Here is a 21,190-nt window from a genome sequence, read left to right as displayed (position 1 = left end):
TCTAAAAATAAAACCATATTAAAAAACAAGGAGAAAATTGTACTGGCTCTACACGAGGTTGGGGACTGAGTTTGAAAAACAGCTTCAGTGGGCAGCTGATGCAGCTCTTTGCCTCCGGGAGGGTCAAAAATGCAGTGGCCCAAAGACAGTCATGTGCTAGGGGCTGATCCTGTCACTAATCCCTCTGAAGGGGCCATTTCCCATCGTTCCTATGACTTTTGGAGAGAGTCACTGACTGGCTTGCACATGAACCAGCCGTGGTGGAGAGAGAGATGTGTTCGACTGCGTCGGTCTCCGTTTGAAACATGTTCTCGCCTCTGCCTCCCATTGAGTCCAACGATTATATTCAGGAGCTGAAAGAGCACCACTAAGACGCTGAGTGGTAAACACACAAATCAGGTCAATCCTTTTGCTTTCCTTGTAATCCCTGTACGTTATTTGTTACTGGCTTTTACTGCTGCCTCTTTCTCCTCTTCGGGCACTCTGTGCACACATCCAGGCCCTCTTGCTCTCCTTGTCCCTCACACCATGTATTGTGGCAATCCCTTCTTATCAAAACTCCCATGTTCTGCACTACTTTACTACATCCACTGGCTTTATATCTTCACCTCTCTTGTCTTTTCTTCACTGTAAATTCTCCAGAGCAGGGAACTTGCTTTCTCCAAGTTTGTACTAAAGCCTGTAAATTTATGGCACTCTAGGAATGTTTGATAACAGCACCTAAATAATTAATGAAAGCTGCAGCAACCCTTTCTTTTTCCCTATTTGGAGGTTGTAAGGCAGCAAGACAAGTGGGAGGCAGCAAATATTTCATGGGCTAAGATTAGACGTGATTCCGACCCCTATGGGGGGTAACTGACTGACAAACACTTGCACTTAGGAAAGATTGGAATTAAGTTGTGCAGGAATTAAAGAAAAGAAGCATTGTTTCAGTTACAGGAACCATAAAAACAGCCCAGGAGCATCATAAACAGCCCAGCCCAAAAAAACCAAACTGCAATAAAAGAATGGGATGTTTTAATTTCAGCTCCACAATGATATTCTATCTCTTTCCCTCTGGACTTTGCAGAAGTCCACTATTTTGTCCTACTTCTTCCATCTTCAATGGAAAGGAAAAAAATAAAGGATATAATGGCAAATAATAGTTTGTGATTTTTCAGCCTGAAGGAGGCAATAAACATTTCTAAAATTAAAAAAAGAGTAGGTGGAAACACGAAATAAATCGAACACAGTAAGACTACGAGAGCAGCAAACAGAAAAAAATGGTTCAGAAAAAAGATAAAAGAGATTTGTTATTATAGGAGAGGTTATGATAAAGGGCAGATGAGAAATTATTTCAAGAAATAAGAAGGGAGAAAAAGGGAACAAAGAAAAGGAAAAGATTTTCATGTATCTCAGGCAAAATTTTCGAAATCTACCAAATATTCAAATTCCCTGCATCTGTGTCTGAGCTTATGTCTGTTCATCTTTTAGAGACGGGAATTTGGTCCTGATCTTGTAAAACTTGATTTGAATTTCACGGTTGACACAGTGGACATGAATTTACTCACTGAGTGCTCATGGGTCCAGATGCTTTCCACTGGAGCACAATGCAAAGGACTGTGCCTTCAAAATAATCAATAATGTAATCCTGATGCTTCTGTCAGTTTTGCTGCTAAATTTCCTGGTTTATGAAGGCAATCAAGTACTTTGGCACCAAAAAGTAGTAACTGCACTTAAAGAAATTTGAACCTGAAAAGTGCAGGGAAAAAATCAGAAGCCACTATGTACTGAACGTTTATCAGGCAAAACATCATAAAAAATAGTGTAAAAAGGGCAGTAAATTGCATGATTTTAGTGCAGTGAAGACTTCAAAATTAGTTCTCTTTTAGAACAGAGACATAATGACCAGCTTCTGAATAGATATTGGCACAGCAGGCCACACAAAAGCCATGATTAGCTGCTGTCTGACGGAATATTCAGTTAATATTTGTTCTATTTTGATGTTGATTTCTGACCTTCCTCTTTGACTTTAATTGGTCAAAATCCAAACCTTTTTTGAATTTATTTAACACCAGAAACTGTTTCTGAATTGCCAAATTCACAGTAAAGAAAAGGCACTTCACAGTTTTTTCTGACACTTTTTCAGCTTCAGCTAATTCTGAAGTAGTAAACAACATTCATAGCAGCTGCAACATCACTTGCAATGCAACAGTTCTTGAACTAGTTATAGGAAAGAAAACAAATTATGACCTATGTCATGTCAAGTCTGATTCAGATGTCCTTCACCTTCACTGAGAAAAGAGCAGGTATTCTGCAATTGCAAACCTGTACTTCTATGCCAGTATTCAGCAAGAAAAGGATGTGATACAATCTTGCTCCAGATTTTAATATTAGACAGAACCATCAGAAGCTTCTTTGTTAACTCCTAAACCAGTGATAATCCTGCAGTTTTTTCATTTCTTTGCATTTGCAGTTAATAATATGGGAAAATATTTCATGATATTTCAGAGCTGTAGCTGCTGTTTTATGAAAGCCTCCTCACCGATTGATTTACATCCACAACTCCCCTTCCAACAGCTTCCTTCCCAAATTAAACATGCTAATGATTTTCTATGCAAAATTTAACAACCTAATAGGCTGAACAAGTCAAATGAAAATACACTAATTGTTGCCTTTGATGTATACTATTCTGCCAATTCTCTCATGAAAGCAGTATATTAGCATTAGCTGAAGTACTTACTAAAATATAGATTAATAAAGGAAAGCTTACATACATATACATGTTAGGAAAATGACACTGCAGACTATAGAAAACACAACTTCAAGGCTTGGGAGTGACACAAATGGTTATTATACCCTAGAAAACCGTTTTCACAGGAGCCCTGAAAACAAGCTAATAAAGAATGAATCACAAACCTTTATCTGAATTAGCCGGCATGGGTTCATAACACTGGGTTTATGCAAAAGAAGAAGGCAAAATAAGATTACACAGTCAAAATAATAAACGCAGAATGAGAGAGATAATAAAAGGCTAGCAAGAGAGCAGAAGGCTTCCTGCCTAACCCCAGAGATCTGAAACAAGCTCCCTCATGACACTGCCCAAGATTTCCGCGTATGTATTTTTTCACCTAGAGTTCAGGCAGTAGTGTGTTTTAGCCAGTGACCAGCATCACAGAGAGAGCTTTACTGCAGAATTGGTTCATTCTGTCCTCTAGCCCAGTTCTGAGTGTGAGGCTTGGTGCCACCATGATCCTAACACACGTAAAGAAAACAGAGGCAAACAAACAAGAAGGGAATATAAATATTGTCTAAAGAAATAGTGACACAAAATTACTTTCTATTGCTTTGTCTTTAAGAGTTTGCTTATAATGATTTGATAATCTAATCTAATTGATCTCTCCAAGTACTTCTAGGGCTCTAATCACTGTAGTATCTGATTAGTGGAACAGATCCATACTTTATCTCCAGATTTAATAACTAAATCTATACTTGAAACAGAGTGACACAAGTTCAGCAGAGGGGGAGGGCCAAATGCTGCTTAGCCAGGGGAGGAGGGAGGGAAAGGGAAAGGCTAGTGAGGCCCAGAATCACTGGAGAGGTTTTGTGTCAAATCATCCCACTGCAACCAAGCTCCATTTAAACAGCCCTTTTCTGGGATTAGGGAAGTAAAGCAGGAATTTGACATAACAAATGGGTGCAGAAACAAAAATGAGCTACTGTCTGTGGCCCACTCTCCTTCGAACTGTCTTCATCGCAAGCATAAAATAAATGTAATTATTATTATCGGTTCTTTGTTCTTTTCCAGGCTAGCACTTCATCAGCCTGGAAATAATGACATTTCCTGAATGTCTTTCAACGGCTTCTTAACCTTTCTAGTTCCTGATAGCCAGGACAATGTCATGCTGCACTCAGATTTTAGCAGTGAAAAGGTTAACACCAAAAATCACTAATGATAACAACAGTATTCACTGAGCCAGATAATCACTCACAAAGAATTTCAATCCAAAGTCACTTAAAATTCAAGGAAACCTCTGTATTTCTTTAAGGAAGTGACAGCAGTTAGAAGAATATTCATAATTCAAGCAACAGGCCCAAATCTGACCTACTGCTTAGTTTATCTATTTTTAATCAAGCAATATTAAGTGCTAGCTTTTGTTTCACCTTAAGTTAAACCCATTTTTGCGACATGTCCTCTAACACAGGTGCTGGGCAGAGAGGGGTGACAGCCAGGCCACGTGCACAGTGCTAATGTCAAGCATCAAAGGGATATGGAGCATTTCTGAGAAGTTATTTGTTTCTTCCTCTCTCATTTGACTGCTGCTTGTTTGTTGTGGTGATACGAACCCAAACTAGCTTGCAGTTGGAGATGTCAAAGCTCTGGGCAGAAAAACAACAACTAATATATGTTAGGAAACTCTGGAGAGAAAAATAGTTTCTGCCACTGAAAACTGCAGGGCGGAATCGTGCGCTGCCGCCGCCTTCACCTTATTTTGCCTAAAGGGAAAGAGCCTTTTAATCCTATTTCTCTGCTTGGTTTGCACAGTGCCTGGCAGCATACACCTGCTTCAACTTGTGTGTCAGGAGCCTTCTTTGCTGTCAGATCCCTTTCCTTGTTCCTCTCAGCTCGTCGTCTGTCTCCCAGCTCACCTCTGCAAGCGAACGTCCCTCTCATGCCTCACCACATTCCAGCAGCCATCTTTCAGAGATGTCAGGAAGGGAAGAAAAATCAGCCTGTCAAAAACACATGACTCTCTCACAGTGCAAGGGGCAATGCTCTCTTCCACATGTGAACAACCCTGAATATGATGCACACAGAAGGGGATGGGAGGGATTTCTGCTAACAGACCCAAATTCAGGAGGGGGGGGGAGGACTTTTACCCCGACCTCTTCAGCAATCATCTGTGTCTCCATAAAACTTGAGCATCCATTTTGCATGATCCTGTCTCATAATGTGCTTCTGGCCAGGTAATACTTTCAATATTTGAACTGCAAATGCAACACCACAAGAATTGCAGGTAATCAAGGGTTTCATGGCACTTTAAAGAAAAGACAATCAATGCATCTTTTCTTTCTTTCTTTATGTGAGACCTCATCTACAAAGACTTCATATAAAAGAGACCACAGGTGCTTCAGCTTTTAAGTAGAGCAATTACATGTTGTTTCAAAAGTTATTTTTTGAGCAAAAGTAATCCATTTGTCATTAACCAACGGCTCAGTTAATGACTGAAAAGTGTAGAAAACCAACTTAATTCTCTCTTCTGTTTCACATAGCACAGTTGTTAATGGATTCATATGGAGAGCTACTTCAGCTGTGTTTTGCATCACAGACAACAGGGAAAGGACTAAGATTTTAAAATCGAGGTTTACAGACTGACGACTTCTTATGAAATTTACTGAAATAAATCTGACTCTCCAACAGCCATATACAGAAATATTTCATGGGTCTGAAGTACTGTATAGACCATGGGGCAATTTCAATAATGAAAGCAGTCTTGGGGTAGGTAAACATGCAAAATCTTCTGTTTGTCACATGTAAGTATTTTAGATCTGAGTTAGAGCAACTAAGTTCAGACTTAAGTAAAATACATCCAAGGGTTTTTTTGGCACTTTAAAATAAATATGAAAACATATGAGTCAATATCAATTTTTCAATCAAGTAAGACAAATTGTACTAGCTTTCATTTGAGCTTTCAAATCTGATTATGACTGTATTCATATACACATCTACGTAGATAAATGCATGTTTCATATTCCCTTACCACTGGCTCCATCTTGTTAAGGCTATTGCTTTGGGAATGAGGATTCTCAGAGACTGAGTTCTCACTGGGTCAGCTGGATGAAGCTGGTGGATGGCATATTCTGTTTGCCTGATCACTACATTAAAACTAATATATTAAAGACAATTAAATTAAAGGCAAATAGTAATGTTGGCCGAAACTAAAAAAATCTCTGCAAGGCCTGGGAGGGAGGTTGAAAACAGCAGTGGTGCACAACTTCTGGTTAAAGGGCAGCAAGACCTCAGGAAAGCACCGTGACTGTACGAGCAAATTGCATCTTGGGCTAGCTGCCTTGGCATGGAACATTGACACAGGATGGTACAAACAGGGAGCTCTTCTCCAGGCCATGTGTGGATAGCCTTTATTCAGCTTGGAGCATGGTACAGCATTGTTGCTACCTCCAGGATCCCCTGTTTCTTGGAGCTTCCGCTTCTTTTTGTGGGGCATTAAAATTCTGCATGAGAGCAGAACCTGCAAACCCACCATAATCAGGCATGAGCAAAAACCAGATGAGGTGAATTAAGTGAATTAAACAGAAGGTTTATCTAACCTGCCTGATCGCATCTGTAGTAACCGGGAAGAATGTGCATGAGTCATTCCTGAAAAAAACTGGGAGCTAGGACTGGAAGAGGAGCCCCAGCTGGTAGGTGGGAGGTGAGCAGCTGGGTGGAATGGGAATGGGAGCCCTCCCAGCTGGTATGTGTTCAGCTCCAGCCTGCCCAGAGCCTGGGCCCAACAGCGGGGTGCTGGTCCTCAGCAGCAGGGCTGAGGGTGGATGTCATGGATAAGGGTGGCTGCACCATCCCCAGTTATGGTACAGGTACACTGCTGTGCACCCACCAGTTAAGAGCACACTGTATTAGATGTGAAAACATAGAATGATAATATAAGCCTAAAAATTATGTGTACCTCACTGCCATTTTCAATGACTTTTAAAATTAACTGAAGGAAGAGAAGGGAGATCATCTGTATGCTACAGAAGGGTGACATGGAAGAGGGTGAGAAATCTGTGACCCTGAGGTTTTGGTAGAGTCTGGCATATGTTATGTTATCCTTGCCAGTTATTCCCCACCTACTCTGAAGGAGAGAAAGGGAGATGCTCCATAGGATTCCTTTGTATCCACACTGCTTAGTTCACCTCCTCAGCCTGGAGCATCAAAAGGATCTGTGCTACAAAAGGAACTATTTTTCCTCTTTCCCCAACACCTGGAGTTGCACAATGCAATATGTAAGCAGATCATCAAAACTAACCACATAACGAAAACCTCCTTATATGTAGTGGAGCTTTTTCATCACCTTCAACCAACTGTTGGGTGGGTTTCTCCCTCTGTATAGAAAAAGGATGTCTAAGTACAGGCTGTGCTTGCCTATGGATCCTACTTGCTCTGGGCTGAGCCTTCCAGAAAGATTCAGCAAGCTATGCAATCTTCTTCCTACACAATGCACCTTTCCATTAAAAGTCTGCAGACAGCTTTTAGGTGTAAGAATATTGAGAACAGAAAGTAAAGAGAGAAAGGCAATAAAGACAAATCCTTTTCCATGAGCTCTGTGACATCTTTTCTCAAAATAACTTTGGAGAGGTTTTACTGCCAGTTCATAATGTGGATGAATCACTTCTGATATTTCTGATAAAACAATATTCAAAACTTCAAAATCACTTCCAATTCATTTATGCCACCATTTAATTAGTGCCTCTGCAACATGTTATAAGGACGTCATTATCCCCTATAATTGTATAATAATTACAATTTTTAATGAAATAATTGCGAGTACACTAGATATGTAGATATAATTATGGTAATTACATAAATACCTGATTTTCAGCTAATAATTAAAGAAGGCCTTTACATAAAGGGTGAAATTTAACAAATGGAAGCTTTCCATAAAACAAACACAAATAATAAATGGCTGCCTCTCTCCTGCAGTTTGTGTCTTACTAAATTCTCACTCTCTATATGTTATATATTTAATTTTCATCACATTATAAAAGAAAATAAGAATTAAAAATTACTTCAAAAATATTAGTTCATATTGAGAGACCTCAATACTTTGCCTTTGCAGGGTCTGATCCAAAATCACTGGCATTAATGTAGCCCAAATCTAATAATGCTATGAGAGCTCAGCATCTCACACGACATTGAATTGTAAATGACCACTGAGAGTAGGAAGATGTGAATAACGCCATGACAACATATCAACTGTATTCTCATTCCTTTGTAACATAGAGAGACAGATCCTGGAGCACCATAAAATACTTGGGAAAAGGCCCATGTGTGGAAGAGTTGCGAGCCTTCCTTCTGGGCACAGCACCCCAGCACTGCTGCTGCTAAACCTCACCAGTCCTACTGGCTCTGGTTCCCTCCCAAAACATGTCTTTTTGGCCAAACTTACTGGCTATATCCCTGCTAACACAGAAATCCAGCAGAAGATGTGTTCTCCCTCTGTCCCCTTTGGTGGATAGTCCTCCAAGGCAATGGCATTTCAATAAAGGAATTTCTTCCAGAGCCTCATCAGCTGAAAAACCAGAAGTACTTCAGCCAGGTAATTTTTCTTCTCTTCAAACACATTCCTACAACTAAACTTACAGTGTGTTCACTGTACTATCAATATGAACAGGAAAGTCAAAAGGCACCCTCTATAAAAAGCATATGGAAAACTCTGCCAGGGCAGCTTGATTCCTTCTCTGATAGCACCAAGGGATACTAAAAGAATTCCCACAGCAGAGGAATTAGCAACATGATTTAATGCTGCTGCTGAAATGTTTCAAAACATTTTGTCAAAACTCTGGAAGGGAAAGTCAGCTGCAGCACCTGGAATGTGCCATTTCCATGTGTCTTGCAATTTCTGCAAGAGCAGCCCTGAGGTAGCTCCAATTCTGGCCAGAGACCACTCTGGTCCCTGCAATGTGTTAGAGTATAGGTGCAGACATGGTTGAAAGTCAGCTTTGTCCCAGTTCCCTTAGCTTATATTGTTCAGTGCTGCTTTCTTTTAGAATAAATCTCATTACTACAAGCATGAGAAAGTAAAATAAGAGATATGAATATTAAAAGAGAAGGAAATGGTTTGATATCCCAAAAACAAATCTCATTTATGGTAAGCTCATTAAAGCAGTTGGTTCTGAATGCAGAGTGTAATTAATAATACTATACATATCAAAGTGGAGAAGACATGTAAATTTGACATCATAAAGTAAGTAAAAATGAAGAGGGCTAAAGAATTATAAGTGAAAGGAATTTGGGGGGAAAAAAAGAAATTATACTGGAGCAATATTCAAGTTATAAGGAGATTATTAACATTGTAAGTGAGATGATCCTTAAGAATGGTTTGACACATGTAAGCATCATGTTTCAGGCTTCAAAAAATATGCAAAAATACTAAAAATGTTTGTATCCATGTGTATTATAAGGAAACAAAGAGATGAAGAGCATTAACACAGAGATGAACAAAGGAATAATACTACAGTCGAGGGGGGTAGGAAGGGGAGAAAATAATAGTTATCCAAAAGTCATATTAATTACTCAAATTAATTCAGTGCCTCCTGAAAATGTACAAACATACTTAGGTTGTTATTTTTTATAAGATTTGTCCATTCTGGCTTTAAGTGATAAATTAGAAACTAACAGATTGAAAGGAAAACCATCTCACAGATGTTTACTGAGTAAAACTGGTCCAAGCCGAGAAAGGCCGGGGGAAGAAGCACAAACCAGTTTTATCCGACTTAGCATTATCAGGGTAGCAGCACTATTTTAGAGCCTGCGTGGGGGAGGGCGTAGAAAATGAAAAGCAAGCAGTAAAATAATGGACAAGGAATGGAATTAGATCAGAATTTAAGACCTGTTAGAGCTATAAGCACTGTCAAGGTATATGAAAAAAAGCAATGACAGCACGGCAGCCGTGTGGTCAGCAAGAGCCCAGAGACCGAACAACCAGACATTTACACAGGACTGTGACCAGTGCTGATGGCATTTAAGATGACTGGAGTCTTAAAATGCGGTCTGCAAAGTCTTCTCTTGTCAAGCACTGGCTCACCCAGAAAGAGGGCTGGAGAAAGTACATCAGAGTTTAAGCTTTTTATTTCAAATATGACATAAACCTACTGCACATCTTTGAAAAACTCTGCTAACTGACACTAACAGCTTTAGATTGTGAAAGGATGAAAAGGTCTGTACAAGACAATGTTTGCTTCATTATCTTCTTCCATGTATTACCAGTATTATAGGAAATGCTGCAGTGGTACCTGAGGAATGAAAAACAGGAATATGGGGCTTCAAAAAGGAACAGAAAAATAGACCAATCTTGGTGTCTTGGGACATAGCAGTGGAGTTCAGGATTACGGGCTACATTTGTGCCTGCTGATGCCACAGGGAGTGAGGATAAGAGCTCTCCAGCCAGGAACCAGCAAGGGTGGATGGGGGTGAAACTTCAAATGTGTGCAGTCAACTACTGGCATAAATAAACTACAGGGAAATAATCCGTTATGAATTTTCAAAGCAGCCTAATGAAGATATAAATCCTTTTTAAGGGTTGATATACACCAAATTATGCACAAACATCTCTGTGAGTTTGGCCCTCACTCTCAAGTGACCCTGAGCCCCAATAATGGTCTGCAAATATATGTTCTTAACCTACTGGCAATGCAACACACTTTGACATAGATAGTCTACAGTGATGGAGGCTTACACCCTGGATTTCATATTTTTCATTTATATGGTCATGGAGGAAAAATATTTCAATCATTTTTGACTACCATCTACACGTCCATTACTTTGATATTATTTTCTAAATTACTTGCTTAGAAAAAAAAGAAATCTGATAATTGATTGACGACTTTTGCCAGTAGAAATACAGATTTTAACAGGTCTCAACTTGTCCTTTTCTGGTTGATTTCAGAGCTGAAATTTAAGGAAGTCTATAGGAACTGCATATGTTGCATTAATTCTTCTTTTCCAAGATTTAATTATAAGTAAACAGTTCTAGGGTAGTTAAATGGAGTATTGGAACAAACAACCAATAAAAACACAGAACAACAGGTAAAATTTCTGCTTAGATCTGTAAAGAATATTTCACATTGCTAAGCTCCAGGCCTTAAGGTTACCAGAGTCATTTACAAAACACAATTGTTGTAACATATTTTCTATTGAAAACAAAGGAAGATCAAAGCAGGATGAGATTACAGCAATGTGATTTGTGTTTCAGTTCCATGAATATATTTGTATGTATGTATATATGCTCCTGTGTGTCCACAGTAACCACAGCCATAACCCAGAAAGGACGGTGTTGGGAGCTTTGCTCTGAAAATCAAGTAGCCCATTAGGAGGCATAAATATTAATAGAGCTGTCTAATCCTACACTCTCAAATGAGGTAGTTCAGATCATGAGTCTTCGCATTTAAAATTTATTCAGCGAACTGACTAGAATAAGAAACAGAATCCACATGTGGAAAAGTCACTGATGTTGGGCAGTCTCTGAGCCACTGGTAATTCCTAAACATAACAGTAAGGCTCAAGTGATTTCTTTTCGTATTCTACTCCTAATTCTCCTACAAATACTAATGTATCCAAAACTGCACGTGCCTTGCTCCATGACATCAAGTATATACCATCTACAACTCCATATTTTAACATTCTTCCACATCCTCAGGCAATGTGAAGGCTTTGGTACAGGTTCTTAAGAAAGAGCACACTGTCATCCCAAGTGCAGAGCACACAATACCTGGGGTTTCTTTTAGTGGTCATATTAGTGATCCTTTTCAAATTTTCTCTATGTAGTTGTCATTAAATTGGGAAATCCATGGTGCAAATTGTTGCAATGCAAAGAAATTAATATAGAGTATTAAAGCTCCACAGGTATGCAGCTAGAGAAGGATGTACTATACTTCTAAGAGGTAGGAAGTTACCCTGTCATTCTGGATCATAAGTAAAATATTTGTGCTTTGATTATAAAGAAAATTAAAAATCTTAAACACCAAAGAGCAGAAAACTATTTAGGTAATCCCTAGAAATGATGCAGAAGTTTGTCAGGATATTCAGCAAATACCACATAATCAAAAACATAATATCAGTCACTAAAATGGTGCTACCTACCCTAGTATAACCTAGGGTCTGTTAGAATTTAAAGTTATGGAGTCTAGACTCAAAAAGCAACATAAAATTAATCAGATGCCTTTGCATTGATTTTCCAAAACCAGCCCTAGCAAATACAGGTTTTTGCATAATCAAAATGGAGTTAACAACTTCTGACCTTCATGTACCTGAAGGGAAAGACAAAAAAACCAGATGCTCTTTCTTTATCTATTAAATCAGTAAATTGAAGATTAAGTAACTGAAATACAGGCCTCCATATTTAGGAAAAAACCTCATGCTTAATTGTCTCATTCCTTTTCATCCAGCTCCAGTGTATTGTTCTGTAGTCTCTGCTGGGGGCACATCCAAATCCTTACAGAAGGTCATGGATATAATGCTCACTACCATCTCTAGCATGATTCATGGATAGAATTCCTTTTATTTCTACATCTATCTTCATCCGATTGCTCCCTGTTCTTCAAAATTTTGAATTTTCTCATGTCCCTCAGATGACAATCAAGTATTAATACTAATTTACTTATCTAATTCAATCTATTTCATGTAATAAGAATCAAACCCTATATTATGATAGCATGTGGCTGTCAGCTCAGTCACTTTGATCTTATATATCCTTTATGAATTAAAAAGATGGTGTAAATGTCTGCCTCTGATTTTTGGATTTTCTATTTCCGGTAGTTTTCATCACTAAATGGAATGAAATTACTTCAACCTAAAAATCCAGAAAAAGAGAGAATATTGGGCCTTTCTTCTTTTCCACACAAAAGCAATGTCATTTCCAAGCTGCAGTTGCTGCTCAAATGCTGTGACTCTACTGCAACTTTGTTCTGCAACATGACTCCTTTTACCAGCAGGTGTGGGGACAATTCAAGCCAAGGACAATCCCAGGTTATATATGGGTGAGCAGAGCGTGAGTTGCTCAGAGAGCAGAGATCACTACAGATATCTCATCTGCCCAGGCTGAAGGCATTCAGGAGTTCTCTGCACTTACCAACAGCAAAAGGTAGGCTTCTGCTGTTTTTACTGTGCTGTGTGTGCAATGAATTCAGCTGGAAAGGTACCTACTGAATTTCAAATAACTCTCTCTCTATTCTCCTTCCTCCAGGCTCACAGGGCAATAAACACGACTTTCTCAGCTACTGGGCTCTCCCTCTCTTTATTTTTGCTATTTTTCTGATTATTTTTTTTAATATCCTCTCATACGAAAGATGCTTCCTGAGAACAATGATGGGGATCTGCATCTTTATTTATGACTTTGTGAATCAGCGTCTGGGTGATAGGAAGTGAAAGTTGCTCAGCTAATTACACACGCTTGATGAACTGCATAATAACTGCTGCAGCACTGCACATTAATTGAATGCATATAAATGACAGCAGTTATTCTAACTTGAATGATGTGTGAAGAAGTGACGTTGCTCACAGTACACTGATTATCTTTATTTCCAGCTTTGGGAATCCAGCTTAAACAATTGTACTTTCACAGCGCTGAGCAAAAATTCCCCAACAGAAAAACAGAAGATGCCTCAAAGCCCGACACTTTAAACACAAAATTGCTCTAAGTCTCTGAAAGTGGATTTAGACATCTAAAAAAGCATACATCGAGCCACTACAATTAACAATTAATAATTAACAACCAGCTGCACCTAACAGTCAGTAGGAGCTGTAAGAGCAAATGCCTTGGAAACGAGGCCACCTTCATTTAGACGCCTAGATGCAGTCTTTAAAAGCTAATACAGGGTTTACAGAATTGAATTTTGCCCAACTCTAAACATTTCTGCTATGACACTTCCCTAAAATGTGTTTGTTTTGAAATGACAGGGACATATAACTGTTATAAATAACACAGATTACAGGTAATAGGCAACTATGTATGTCCACAGTACCCTTTGTTTCCCCCCAAAAGCATTGTAATTCACATGTAGTCCACCTCTAACATAACACACGATTTTAAATAAAACAAGAAAATAATTTGATGCAAAACAACCGTGTAAAGTAGTACTAAATTAGTACTTTAAACTAGCACCAAATGCCTACTTCAAATCAGTACGAAAATATACCTTCTCTACCACGTGTCAACTGCCGTGGGAATTTGCAAATATTCACAAAGAAATCTGCAAATTCTTCCATACTCTTTAACACGAAAAGGGTAGAAGCCAAGTTTCCAAAGCTTCTAAAAGCAGCCTAGTTTCCAAAGTACCATGTCACAATATTTTAGCAGTTCACTACACCCCTATGAAGAGTTTTTGGGCTTGACAAAGAGAGCTGTAATCATAGAATAAAGGAAATCAACGCTCACTTTTAGGAGCGCGTAAACGAAAAGAAGTGTTTCACATCTACATTTCAGGATAGTTAACACTGTTCCAAGAAAACAGGGTGTATCCTGTGGAAAGTCAATGCAGATTTTCAGCCCTGCATTGCTATATTTCATAGCTTTTATGCCACACTACTGGAAGAGAGAGCTGTGGAGCTGTGCCAGCACCTGCAGTGGCAGCGGTACCCATCACCAGGCACGGAGATACCTCCTGTGCATGCACATACAACATTCTGTGTCCTCGTACCAGGGACAGACACTCCTCGGAACCACAAGGCCAAGAGAGAAGCTGCCAACATGATCACTGTGAGAGAGAGATGATCAGGTGCAACTGGCTTTACAAATGTTATCTTCTCATCTGCTGTACATGGTCCTCTCTTTAAACACCTTTCTGGCTCCATTATGACAAGACAGTCCCTAACAGTCCACAGCACCAGCAATCAGCCTCTTTCAGCTGTATTATTCGTTCTTCCTTTGCAAGGTTTCGATCTCTCCCCCATTTATTTTTTTTGTCCACTTTATACATACCTCCTTTTCTACATATTTTCTTGCCGGGTTTTCTGGCACATTCCTTGGATATTCTTTTGACTGAAAAATGAATAGAAGACTAGAAAATAACATGGAGCTCCATCACAGACAGTAGGAGCATGCAACACCACTATCTAACTTAAATATGACCTGCTTTATTAGGTGCGGAAGATTCTCAACTTGTTGTGCCTGCACATGCAATGGAAAAGATGTTGATGCATCTTCCCAGAAGTCAGTGGGTGGCAATGAGAATTAGGTACCAACTTTGACCTAAAAATACACGTGCTGTGGGAGAAAAAAAAATGAGCGTAGACGGAAAGAAAAAAATAAAAATAAAAATCAGAAACAAGGACAAATGCACACAGAGAAAAGCAGCATGCATACATGTAAGAAGCTGGCATGCAAACAGAGAAAGCCATGCATGCTACCAGTACACGTGAATTAATATTGTTAGAACGTAGAACAGGAAAATAAAAAGATCTCCCTGTTTCGCCTGCTATTAACTCACCATCCTCGGTTGGGACATAGATATTTAAATAGAGGCAGTCTTCGTTCTGATCTTGTACATAGGTGGAAACTACATCCAAGTTATTAGTAAACCACACGGGAAGCATGACTTCAGGCAACCTGCCTTCTATAATGTTCTGGGGACACACTGGAGCAAACTGGGTGGTATTTTTGATATCTGCCCAGGGAGATGGAGGCTCAGGAGGTTGAAAGCGGCGCTCCCCTGTTGGAGGGGCAGCATACGGAACCCCAAGAAACTGAATAACGGGCCCCAAAATTTCATTATTAAGTTCCTTCTTAATCCCTCTTATCTTGCCAAAGTTGGTGGTCACCACTGGGTTGGTATCATCCAATTTTTGGGAGGAGACAGCTGCAGCGTGGAGCAAAAATCCAAGTATACAAAAAGCAAAAGTGGCGTTCAATCCCATGTGTAGCAGGCGGACCACCATCACTCTCCATACACAGTTCAGCCACATGGATCTTGGAAAGGCCATGGTCCCACATTAGTTGTGTATACTACAGTGAAACAATCTGATTTGTATCCACTGGTGTAAAAACAGGGAGACCAAAGGAAACAGATCGAGTTTCCTAAATAGGTGCCTGTCAGAAAAATCTCAAAAGGCTTTTCATGCGGTAAGTATCTTCCATTGATTTCACACTTATTGAAGCTGCATCTTCACTCAGCACTATTTATCAGACTACATCCTATTGACAATTCTGTTTTCCATAGCAGCAATATGAAGAGAGCAGCCATTTACTGCAGAATCCCCTCTTATAAATCAAATCCAGTTAGCCGCAGGTCTATATCCTGGAGAAAATGAAAATAAATCATTAGTATGAAAGAGCTAATATGAACAGAGTGATAACTAGATGTTTCACACATTATTTACATACATTAATACTTGCTAGAGTCATGTCAGTAAAACTGCAGTAGTTTATGGGTCCATGAAATGGCGGGTGAAACGCTGATTACTGGATTATCTATAATGTCACCTGTTGAATTTATAGAGACTTCTCAGAAGAAACAGGACTCGTAGAAAACACATTTTTAAAATTCACCTTTTCAAGAATAAGCAATTTGCTACCAGGCTACGTTACATAAGTGCTTATGTTAATATTTTATTTAATTTAATCAGTTCATAATCAATTTTCACCTTGTTTTCATAAGTAGATTTTCTAAAACAGAAGTAATTATTTCTTAAAGCAGAATGTGGGGAAATTAAGATAGACAGGCATACTGAAGACTCAAATGCTTTTTATTTCATTAAAAACAGTTTATAATGCATACAATTTTTTTTCATTTCAAAGTACAGTTTCTGATTTAAACATTGAGTAAACTGGAATACATCTCCAAGGATAACATGAATTACTGTGTTTATTCATAATAACCTGAAATACATTCTTTACATGGTTTTCTTACTCCACAAGTTTCTGATAGCTGATGAAAAACACTACAGAGTGAAATGTTCACATCAATGCAGAACCAAAATCTGCTCCCACTGAAGTCAATTGCAAATTCTGAATTTGCACAGAAGTATAACTGGACCTCTCTGGGTTGGTTTGTTGTTGGTTTTCTTTTTCAGAACTGATTTGGAAAAAGATGTGAACAGGCACTTTAGGGATGGAGCTGTATATCACAAGTTCTACATCAGATCAATCCTTCATTCCTTATAAAAGACTGACTTCAGTGAAAAATGAAAATGCATGTTGAAAGCACTCAATTCCTACCATCCTTGATTTATAACATAAACAATAAGCATTCCCATAGGACAGTAGAAATCTTATTTTTCATATATCCACATGCTGACCGAACAATATCTCAGAAAAATAATCAGTTAGGATCAGAGAGTGTATAATCTGAAATTCCAGATGCTATTTTCAACTACTTTACCTTGGAGGTTGTCACACAAGGCTGTGTTCCAGCACTTCTGAAAATTGCTCAGTATGTATCATTATGTCTTCCATATTCATGTGAAACATATTTCCAACACGACTTACAATATCCTATTATTTAAGATGCAGCGTTATACACAACATAGCAGTGTAATCTTACACTCCCTATTAAGCAGTGTGTAATGCACAAGAAATGTGTTTTGCTTTGTATAGGAAACATTTTAAACCACCTGCCTTTGAAACAGCATTGGCAGCTTTAATGAGAATTGTTTTTTTATCATGTCTATACACATTGTAGAGAGAATTCAAAAGAACGGCTTGTCTAATAGTCAGACTACCCTGCAGTTTGGGTTATTAAAAAGGAGATTGTAAAAGCTATATAGGACAGCAGGAGATTTGGTTCATGTCTAGTGTTCCTTTAGCTCTGAACAATCTATCTCAGGAGGCAATAAGGAGATAGATGAAGCTTTTCCACAATTTTCTCTCTCTCTTTCTTTCTCTGCTAATTCTAACACTTTCAGTGTGAAACTGCATTAACAAACAGGCTTATAGCCTTCATTCTCCAGCCACAAAATCTCAGCATTTTCTGGAAACAGACCAATTTAGCTGCAGAAAATAATTCCCTACACTTGACGTATGTGTTTGCATTTACTTTAATACAGTTACACAGAATGGCAGACATTTGCCTCATGGAGGATTGTTGCTTTGTTGCATTTCAGATTTTGGAAGTAGTAGGATATTACTGGAGCATTAGTAAAGGCAGGGTATGCAGACAGGTGTCAGAGCAGAAGGAACCAAGTATAACTTTTCTGAGTTGATGTACATGGGAAGATGGAAGTTTATTCATTAGTGGCATTCAAAAAAAGATTTAAACCTTTTCCACTGGGTCTTGACATCACTGGGGGTTGTTTTCACAGAAATGGAAAAATGTACTCTCTCTTCTTTCTCAAACTCAAACTTTTAAATAGCAGGAGCTTAATCTCAGTAGCTCTCCTGCTAATTCACATGGTCTGGGGAAGGTCTGAGGACAACAATTCCAACATAGGTGCACCAAGGAAAAACATCTTTCTTCACTTCAAGCTGCTAAGTTGGTTCAATGTTGAAAATTACCAAGATGCTACTAATAATTCATCTAGCACCTGTTTTCAGATCTAAGACAACTTTTTAATGCACTTTTGATACCTAAAATGGAAAATTCAATGTAAATTCAAAGCAAATTCTAGAGCTGGGCTACAGTTCTGAGTTTGTCCATCCACTGGTTTGCTGTTGTAGCTGAACAGCTCAGCTGTGATCTACAGTTCTGTTTTGCCTCCCATGGACAAGGTTTTACTCTAAGACACAAACAGGATGCTAAAAGGTAAGAATATAATTCAATGCTGTGTTTGGCTATTCCTAATTAATTAACTACTGGCTAGTAGTTAGCCTCAGTAAATAGATGGATGGGCTACACAGAGCAGTAAATTGTAAAGCACCTGCAGAATTTGAATCAACAGATTTTCATTGTATTTGTAACTTGAATTCTGGATTTGCTCTTTTTAAGCCTTTCTTTTTAAATGGCTAAGTAACAGTTTATTTTTGAGACTGAGAGGTCAGATATTCAAGCCTGTCACTGACTGCCCTGAAGCCATCACATTAAAAACACAAACTTAACGCAAATAAAAAGACTGAGATTAATCAAATCTTTTGAGAATTTCATGCCAAAATTTCATTGTGAGCACTAAGTGCAAGGGTGAACAGGGAAGCTGGCCAGAAGCAGGTCTTACTCATTAAGAATCAGTGCTGGACAAAATTCTCCTCAGTCCTTCAGAAGGTGATGTATGTAGGACTTTCCCTTGCTATCTGGACTTGGCTGAACTGAAATCAGTGGGAAAAAAGAGAAGTAATAAACAGCAGCAGGAATGATCAGTGAGACAGGCAGGAGAATAAACTAAAGAGTAACGATGATCAGTCTGGGACAAGATTGAGCATCAAAATACTGTGGATCTGAGGAGGAGGAGGCAAAACATTTTCAGATTTTACTACTGTCTAGATTTGAGGATCACAATTGCTCCCTCTGGTAACACAAATGAATTCTACTGTAAAAGGTATTTGATAAAGTCTCTCATGGTCTTTCGAACAGTCTATACTATATAGAGTTTTTTTCTATCATCTATTATTTTATTATCTCCCTTTCTGAATTCAAATTACTTTGTAGCTCAGATTCTGAAATACTTTGGAGAGGCATTTAGTATGCTGAGGAGCGAACAATCCAAGATAGCTTCAATGCATCTTTGCATTTCCAATGACACAGGGCATCCCACAACAGGTCATATCTGCTGCAAACTGCAGCAGCTAAATTCCTCATTGTTGCTCATGCACAGACCTTCAGATCTTAAGGGATGGTTTGATCTGTACTACCTGTCAATAGCTCCAATGGATTAATAAAACCTTCGGTTGGCCACGTGCCAGCCTCAGCACATGTAAAGGCTGTCATTGTTATGATAAAAAAAAAAAAAACCACACAAAACAAACAAACACACTAAAAACAAAAAAGGGCTGTTTTCTTTTTAGCTGAAGATGTACTCTGTGATTTGATATTCATGCCTAAAAATACCTTTCCACCTCAATTTTGCCAGCAAATCCCAATTGCAAAAACGTTCATACAAAGTGATTGTAAGAGTTTGGAACACTACACAGTGCTCCTTCCTTTCAAAAAACACAAATGGTATTTTGCAGAATGAGCTCTATTTGCATCCATTTTTGCTTACAACAGTCTCTACTTAGAACTAAGAGCCCAGAGATGTTTCATGTCTCTAAGAAGTAATCCATGTTCTAAAATACGCTACGGTACCAAACAGGAACATGTCCAGTGAACAGAAGCCATTAGAGGGAAGACTCTGACCCAGGGTGAACACTACGTCAGTGTGACACACCAGTTGTAAACATGATCAGACAAATCCTCCAGAGATGCATCACAGAATTTCCCATCTCTTCTTTTGTGTTTCAAGTTAGCAAAGGGAAGTTCTGTGCCAAATACGGAGTATTTTCTCTCAGTGTAGTAGTAAAAAAGACCAGGTTGGATGGGGCTTTGAGCAACCTGGTCTAGGGGAAGGTGTCCCTCACCATGGAGGGGGTCAAAACTAGATGACTTTTAGAGGTCCCTTCCAACCCAAACCATTCTGTAAAAGATTTTAAAACAGACGCTGCTCTTGGCTATTTCCATAAATACTTGGTGAAGGGATGGGATTTGCATGTTTTTAGTTCAAGAAATTAACTACGTTCATTTAAAAAAACAGGTGTGTGAAATGATAACAGAGGAGACTGCAACCCTGAGTACGTAATACACGTAAGAAGGGCACAGCTCTGGTGGGATTTGGTTAATTCCCACATGCCACCACCCTCTCCATCTCAGAGCAGCTACAGGTGTGGAAGCTCCTGAAAGCTGTTACAAATCCAACCCTGTTGAGACGCAGAACCTTTGCCAAGATCACCAACAAAGGTATGAATAAGATATCATCCTGTTAGGCCCGCAGTCCCACCCCACATTAGTATGAGATTACAAGTGTTATGTTACAAGGTCAGCAAACAACCCACTGGTAAGGATTTCCAGATGCTACAAGCTGTGTAAATACATCACTCCCAGATCAGAGAAAATGATTCCTCAAGTGCCATTTTCACATTCACCTCTATTTAATATGATGTTTTGTAGACAAAGCCCCATATCCAGTTAGTGAAAAATAGAGTACTTAAATACAGTATTCAATGCAGTGTAGCAAAAACAGTGAAAAGTTGAATTAAACTGAGTAGATGTCATTAGGCTCCTTTAAATTGTGATGCATTTTTCAGCTGCACTATATTTTTGTTCTTCCCCATTAATGGGAATATTCACTAACGCAAACTCCTTATTAACTAGTATTTCCATGATCAAAAGATCCCTTTAAATAATTTCTGTAACTTAGTTTGCCAAAATAGAAAAAGTTCTGATCATAACCTTCTATTAAACTGGTTTTGAATTAGGCAAATTAAGCCTGTGAGAAGAAGAGGGTCACTTAAGTCTTATTATCTTCCATTTACTCATATCAATAAATCATTTTCTTAAAGTAGTTTTACTTCTTAGCTGAAGTAATTGTTTA

The 21,190-nt window shown here is 38.7% G+C and overlaps 1 protein-coding gene across 7 annotated transcripts in view; it reads right to left on the bottom strand.

Annotated features, from left to right (window-relative positions):
• NLGN1 (neuroligin 1) overlaps window positions 1-21,190 on the bottom strand; it is a 385,816-nt gene that overhangs the window by 290,363 nt on the left and 74,263 nt on the right. For 4 of the 7 annotated variants that reach the window (XM_018079261.3, XM_018079263.3, XM_018079264.3 and 1 more), the window contains exon 2: window positions 15,187-15,993. In XM_018079261.3, coding sequence (XP_017934750.1) covers window positions 15,187-15,679 — 493 coding nt within the window. In that variant the 5' untranslated portion in view covers window positions 15,680-15,993. Of the gene's footprint in view, window positions 1-14,678; window positions 14,739-15,186; window positions 15,994-21,190 lie in introns of all 7 variants that reach the window. The other 3 variants (XM_018079259.3, XM_018079260.3, XM_018079262.3) reach the window with 1 other exon arrangement.

The sequence above is a fragment of the Manacus vitellinus genome, unplaced genomic scaffold (assembly GCF_001715985.3).
Source record: "Manacus vitellinus isolate BGI_N305 unplaced genomic scaffold, ASM171598v3 scaffold_45_pilon, whole genome shotgun sequence".
Lineage (NCBI taxonomy): Eukaryota > Metazoa > Chordata > Aves > Passeriformes > Pipridae > Manacus > Manacus vitellinus.
Note: the sequence above shows the minus strand (reverse complement) of the source record. Positions and strands in the feature narration are given on the sequence as shown.